The sequence below is a fragment of the Apteryx mantelli genome, chromosome 4 (assembly GCF_036417845.1).
Source record: "Apteryx mantelli isolate bAptMan1 chromosome 4, bAptMan1.hap1, whole genome shotgun sequence".
NCBI classification, from domain to species: Eukaryota; Metazoa; Chordata; class Aves; order Apterygiformes; family Apterygidae; genus Apteryx; species Apteryx mantelli.
The window spans coordinates 8,141,346-8,148,194 of record NC_089981.1 but is presented as its reverse complement, the minus strand read 5'-3'; the positions used below and the strand labels follow the sequence as shown (position 1 = coordinate 8,148,194).

General features: G+C 45.0%; 1 protein-coding gene across 1 annotated transcript; it reads right to left on the bottom strand.

The window, feature by feature from the left end:
- Window positions 1-5,529: 5,529 nt before the first annotated feature.
- LOC136991892 (olfactory receptor 4S2-like) lies at window positions 5,530-6,453 on the bottom strand (the record flags this gene model as incomplete). Its single annotated transcript, XM_067295385.1, has 1 exon — window positions 5,530-6,453. A coding segment is annotated over exon 1 (924 nt), but the record flags the coding sequence as incomplete, so codon positions are not given.
- Window positions 6,454-6,849: the final 396 nt, after the last annotated feature.

Here is a 6,849-nt window from a genome sequence, read left to right as displayed (position 1 = left end):
TGTTAGCAGAGCTCCTTTAAATGAAGCGTTCCCAGAGACACCAGGTTGGCACAGACTGATGAAAATCGGAGTTAATGCCTGGCACTGGGAAACGGCCTCTGTGTCCATCAGTGTTCCTGGGAGCCTTGGAAAGTCTAGTACGGTGTATGTCACCCTTCACTGTAAGGCAGACACCTAGTGCAGCATCCTGCTCCTCTCCTGCTCCTCTTTTACCATGCAATGAATCGCAGTCCCCTCAAAGGTCTCTTGCTGTCTTCAGCAGCTCTCTCAAGTTGAGGCACCTCATGTCAGCACACCAATATATGTGAGATGAAACCTGCTTGTGCTGTGCCATCCTGAAGGACTTCCTTTCTCTTGGAAGCTTAGCACCACCATCACTTTTTTTGTATGGAAACGTGAGCAGACACCACTCTCTGAAGCTCATAGGAGCTAGTGGGAAAGTATAACAATAGCTGAGTGGTCAGCAGGGTCTGCACCAGGGAGTGCACACAGCCTCCCACCCACGAAGCTGCCACCAGCCGGCCACACACATGCTTGTTCATAATGCTTGTGTAATGAAGCGGCTTGCATATAGCAGTGTAACGATCATACGCCATTGCTATGAGGATGAACATCTCCGTGCAGGCAAAGAGATGGACCCCAAAGAGCTGTGCTATGCAGCCCACAAAAGAGATGGTCTTCTTTTCAGCAAGAAGGTCATAAATGAGTTTGGGAACTGTGACAGTAGAGTAACTGATATCTACAAAGGACAAGCAGCTCAGGAAGAAGTACATGGGAGAATCCAGCTGTTGACTGTTCTGCATAGTGCTGATGCTAAGCAGGTTTCCAAGAATAACAGTGGCATAGAAGACTAAGAAGAATGTGAAGCATACTTTTGCTAACGTATCATCTTGTGTGAGTCCCTGGAAGACAAACTCCGTCACATTGTTTTTGTTCTTCATATACGTCACGTAGGCAGGACCTGAAGCACAGAATAAAGCCGCCTGTGATGGCATTAGAAACACAGTGTTATCAGTACACATCCATGTCGATCACTGGTATGTTCAATATCAATGTATTCCCTTTTATGCCTTTTGGGGAAAGTTTCCTTTCAAAGTCAATGCTTCTCTCAAGGAGTGACAGCTGATACCTAACTCAGAATGTATTACTGAAGTGTGTAATAGCGAACTCTGTTTATTTGCTTGAGGGAGTTGGTGGAAATATCCTCCAGATTCATATTTCTGATCTTTGCCCCTTTTAAAAAGGAAGACTAGTTACTAGGTTCCCTAAACATCCACTTTTGAAGTGTTGATTTGGAAATGAAAAAGTGACTGAGAAGGATAGTGCATGTTACCATTTGAGTCTCAACACATTAGTCATCCCTTAAGGAATTCTGCTCAAGCAGTGAACATACCTTCTTTTTCAACCCTCTGAGGGACTTCAACAGAACTAGTCCTTACTAGTGCTCTCTGACTCTGGTAGAATGGCCATGCATTTTTGTGCAACCATCAGTATTCACATCATGACACAAGGCAGCTGGCTAATTAACATCACTTCAACTATCAGTGTAGATCTTTCTGGAGGAGGTAAAGTGGACACCTACCTCATGTCTGTTTAGCAGAGATGTGCCTTTAGGCACAAACTGTCTTTAAGGCGCCCTAAGTGAAATCAGACCACGTTCAAGGGATGCCAGGAAACCTGAAGCAGGAGAGTCATTGTCCTATATGTGCTGTACTGGGCTACATCTTGTGTGGATTGGTTCCAGTTATTGCTCATGAGTTTCTGGGTTGCGACCTCAGTCTCCAAAAGAGCGGGCTTGTATTTCCTCAGACCACCTTTCGCACAGTACATGGGTGAATACTGGAGATAATCTGCATTAGCGATGTGTCAGTAAGGTTTTTGTACACCTCAGCCAAGTTCTGGACTAGGCATGGAAACCCCCATAAACACACCTGTGATGCCCCTGGGGTAATAAATACACCGCTGCTGAATCTCCTTTACTCACCAACACCCTTGTATTCACCTTTGCTGCACTCTAGTGCAGTACGCAAGTATCACTAGTGTTCAGTATCTACACTGAAAAGACAGATGGCAAGAGCTACATAACAATGTCTACAATACTGGCAAGTCCTTTGGGATGTTAATCCTGTTCCACAATCACAGGTCAATCAGTTCTTTCTCACGAGGTCTCTGCCTCTTCCACCCTCCAACTTCAGCAGCAGAGGAAATATTCTTTCATGTCTCCGTCCCTATCTCCATGCCACTCCGTGGGCAGAGGGAAAGCAGTGTGGGGAGGCCCAAAGCGTGTGTGTTAAGAGCATTGTTGCCACGATGTGTACAGCTAGAGGGGACAAGTTAAGACTGAGTACATAGGCAGTGCTGCAGCTACCTATTGACTCCTTGACTCTGTAACACCAGAAACTTCCTTTTGACAGATATTTCTGGAAATGGCATATAACTGAAAAATAAGCAAAGAAGACACCAATTAAAACAAAGGGTAAAAAAACTGGAGTTCTTTCTAATTCATAAAATGTACCTCACAAAAGTCACTCAAGAATAATGTCTCTTTTTGTACGGCAGGTTGCCTGCTATTCTCCTCTGATGACCTTCTTGGACCACTTTAGGCTCTTTCATCAAAACCTCTCAGCTCCAAGCTGCTTCTTGTGTGTCACGAGAGCAGTCCACATCTCTGCCAGGGCTGGAAACTACAGAGGATGAAAGGGACAGCCTGAATGTCTAGCTCCATTTCTCATTCTGCAAAAACAACTTCCAAGAGCATCTGCAAGAACAACTCTCTCTCTCTCTCTCTCTCTCTCTCTCTCTCCAGATGGGGAAGTTGTGGCAGAAATATTTCAAGTAAATTGCACAGCAGAAGCACAAGCTTACCAGAAGCAATGAGATCGCAGAGGCATGTGAAGTTTTCTTTGTCAGAAAGAACCAGTGGACGGGGAGCTCAAATATATATTTTGGACAGCTATTAGAGTAATCTCTACAGGGTGACTCTGGAGCGTGATCACCTAGACCATGTCACATTGTGGGGGGGTTTGCTTGCGTTCTTGCTTGCTTTCCAATGCTGTCCAGATAAATGGACTTCATTTAGTATTAGCTATGTGCTTCTTTTGGAAACATTTCTATTTAAAATCAATGTCATGGCTGACCATTTGCAAGATTTTGTGTTCACATTGCCCTTGCAATCAAACGTTTTTTGAGTAAAGATGTCTCTTACACGTCTCAGATATTTTTCCCTTCTAAGCCAATATTTCACATATGCTTTCTTCTTTCTTATTAACTTGCTCTTACCATTGCATGTTTGCAGCATAAATAAATATCAGAACTGTGCTATAGGACTGTTGGCACTTAGACATCTGGTCTGTACACGTTTGAAACAAGAAGTAAACGAGGAAATTATTTCAAGACTTTAAAAATGTTTGTGGTCAGGCCTCACTACTTGCCAGGTATTTTTACTCAGGCAATGCAAAATACAGAAGCAGCTGGTTAGTCCTCATATTAAGTCATTATAAGAATCTGGGCCAATGTGTAGAGGAATAGAATGCTGTTGTTGTTGCTGTTGTTGTTGACACCTTCCATAAGCTATGGTCCTGCTGTTGCCTGCTAGCATCCAGCAGCCGGAAGAGAAATCAGAAAAATCATGGCGTTCTTCCCCAAAACATTAAAAAAACCCCAAACTAACAGTTTTAAAATTATTAGCCTTAGCTTGAACTGGCCGTGTGCCCTAACCCCTCAGCAGTTTCAGTATGAAAGGGGTCAGTGGGCCCCATCTGTCTTTATACCTGTCCCACCCCGGGTGAGACAGAGCAACCTCTGAAGGCGCCTGTCCCTCTCCGTTCACAGTGGTGCTGAGCTAGACAACTGTCCTTCACTGCAAAAAGAATTTAGACTGCTACAAATAGGTGGGGATGGTCCCACCTTTAGCTGTGTCCACAGAGTGTGAATGCTGGGTGAGGGACATGCTGGCCCAGGCCTGAGGGACACTATCCCTCTAAGCCTTGAGAATCACGATTTATCCCAGTTCCGTCCTGCTGGCTGCCATCCACATAACCCACCACGGTGAGGAGAAGACACTGAGACGTCCGCAGTGTACTGGTGCATGCCTGTGAAACGGGAACCCACTCTGCCACCCCCTGCATAGAACAGAGGACATTCGGGGAACCAGAGCATTTGCGACATTGTCCCACGGTTTGGTCTGTAGATCTGCCGCTCTCCTGTGCAGGGAACACCTTCTTATCTTGAACCACACTTAAGCCATGTTAAGGTGCAACACAAGTGCAAGCAAGTGTTTATAGGGAACATGAAGTGAAGGAAGGAAAAAGAAAGTGCTTTAGTTACTTTCAGAGTGCATTACACAGATGTCTTTCTCCCTCACGCAGCTCATTTGCTCTTTTCCTCCTGGCAAGGTAGGAGTCAGGGTTCCGTGGCTCCTCGTGGCTCCTTCGTCCTTGTGGAGAACCTTAGCTGCTACAACTAACCTCCCTGTGGCAGCTTTGGCTGGCTCTGAGGTGATTTAATCTTCCATCTTCACATTTCTTCTCTTCCCTCCTGCAGGAGTAGCTGCTCCAGCTATTCCCTTGGAATACATGTTTCTTCCTTTGCCTGGGCCTGTAGATGTGCCCTGTTGGGCTAGGAGTTATCCTGCGTACAGGAATTATTACTGAATAACTCTTTTTTTTCACTGACACACAAAATTGTGCCCTCCAATGCTTTCTTTGCCCCCCAATGCTTTCTTTGGTGGTGACAATTTCCTACAGTGAGCAATTTATCTTTCACTTGGATCTTTGATTCTCTATTAGTAATAAACATTAAAATGCAAAATCTGAGGCAGAGATGAAGGGCAGAGAGGATGGCTAGGAAGGAGGGCATTAGTGATAGGTGAACTACTGCAGAAAGGCAGAGAGTTGCTGCACTGGAATGGGAAGGGGAGAAGATTCTCCTCATATCATCTGCATCAGCAAATGACCCAGCCAGCATCTAATATCAGCAGTTTAATTGCTAACCCATGGATTCGGCATATGACAATGCAGTACTCCTAAGAAGGCATTTACTCCAAAGTAAAGGGGAAGGAAGCCTTTGGTACAACTGCTTCCAGCAGCAGGTGACCAACAGCCTTGCAGACGCCTTGGGCCATCGTTTCCTAGCTGAGTAGATTACAGAGTAGATGGAGTTTGTCTGACGGAAAGTTTACACCTGGGAGAGCTCGGACTAATGGGATGCTCTGCCTGGAACACATTTTAATAGTTTTGATAGCATTCATTTATTTATTTGCTGGTGTCTCAGCAGTGCTTGGAAGCCCCAGTCCTGGGCCTGTGCTATTCAAAAAGAGAACATAAAGGGAATCCCTGCTAGTCACAGAGTTTACAATGCCATTCCAATCAAAACATGAACTTTCAGCTTCTTCCTAATTACTGCAACAGCTAAAACCAAGCTTTTCTTCAAAAGGGAGCTTTCAGTAAATTTTCCAAAATGGAATTATAGTGAGAGAGACTTGATTTTCTCAGCTCCTGAGAAAATGTTACCACAGTTCTACACTTCACCCTTTTCACTCCAGACTTTTCTATTCCATAGTTTTCTCATGGCACTTTTCATCTCCTCATTTCTCAGCGTGTAGATGAGTGCGTTCAGCATGGGCGTGATAATACTGTAAAACAGAGCTACCTTCTTGTCCTCTGAGAGGTTGCTGGATGGGCGTATGTAGGTGAATGTGGATGGCCCAAAGAAGAGAATCACCACAGTAATGTGGGACCCACAGGTGGAGAGGGCTTTGTTCCTCCCTTCGGACGTTCGCCTTTTCAAGGATAACAAAATGACAATATAGGACGTGACCAGGATGAAGAAAGTGACCACAGAAATCATTCCACTATTGGCAACGACAATGATGCCCGCAACATAGGGGTCGGTACAGGCCAGTTGTAGTAGGGGATGGACATCACAGAGGTAGTGGTCAATTTTGTTGGGGCCGCAAAAAGGGAGCCTAACAGTTACGAGGGTCTGCACCAGGGAGTGCACAAAGCCCCCCACCCATGAACCCATCACCATCCAGCCACACACACGCCTGGTCATGAGGGTGGTGTAGTGCAGGGGTCTGCATATGGCAAAGTAGCGATCATAGGCCATCACTGTGAGGATGAAGACCTCAGCGCAGGCAAAGAAATGTAACCCAAATAGCTGTGCCATGCAGCCCCCAAAGGAAATGGTTTTCTTCTCAACAAGGAAGTCAGCAATCATTTTGGGAGCTGTGACAGAAGAGAAGCAAATATCTGCAATGGACAGGTGGCAGAGAAAGAAATACATGGGGGAGTTCAGACGTTGACTGCTAATTACAGTGACAACGATGAGCAGATTTCCTGCCACAGTAACAATATAGAAGAACAAAAACACCACAAAACATATTTTCTGCACCCCTTGGTTCTTTGAAAGGCCCAGAAGAATGAATTCCTTCACACTGCTTACATTCTCCATGTTGATCAGACGGGTGCCAATATGCAATATACAGCTTATACACCTGGGAAAACAAAGACAGACACATGATTCATCAGCATTTTTTCATTATTAATGAAGAGTTCTATATCAGAAGTGGATACAAACCAAGAAAGATATAGCATTAGTATTAAGCTTATGAAGTGTTTAGTTTCTGTCATGTATTTTTTTCACAGCTACTTAATTCTCCACAGTACATAGCTTCTGCCATGGCTTTTGTGGCACGGAGATAGGTGCACTCTGTGTTATGTTCCTTAATCCTGATCCTCCAGGATTTTGAAGGACTGGCTCCATGGCTGGTAGCCTTCCATGCACTAAGGACAAGGCCAGAGTGTTCACCTTGGGCACTACAAGGCAGATAATGCAGTATGTTTGCCC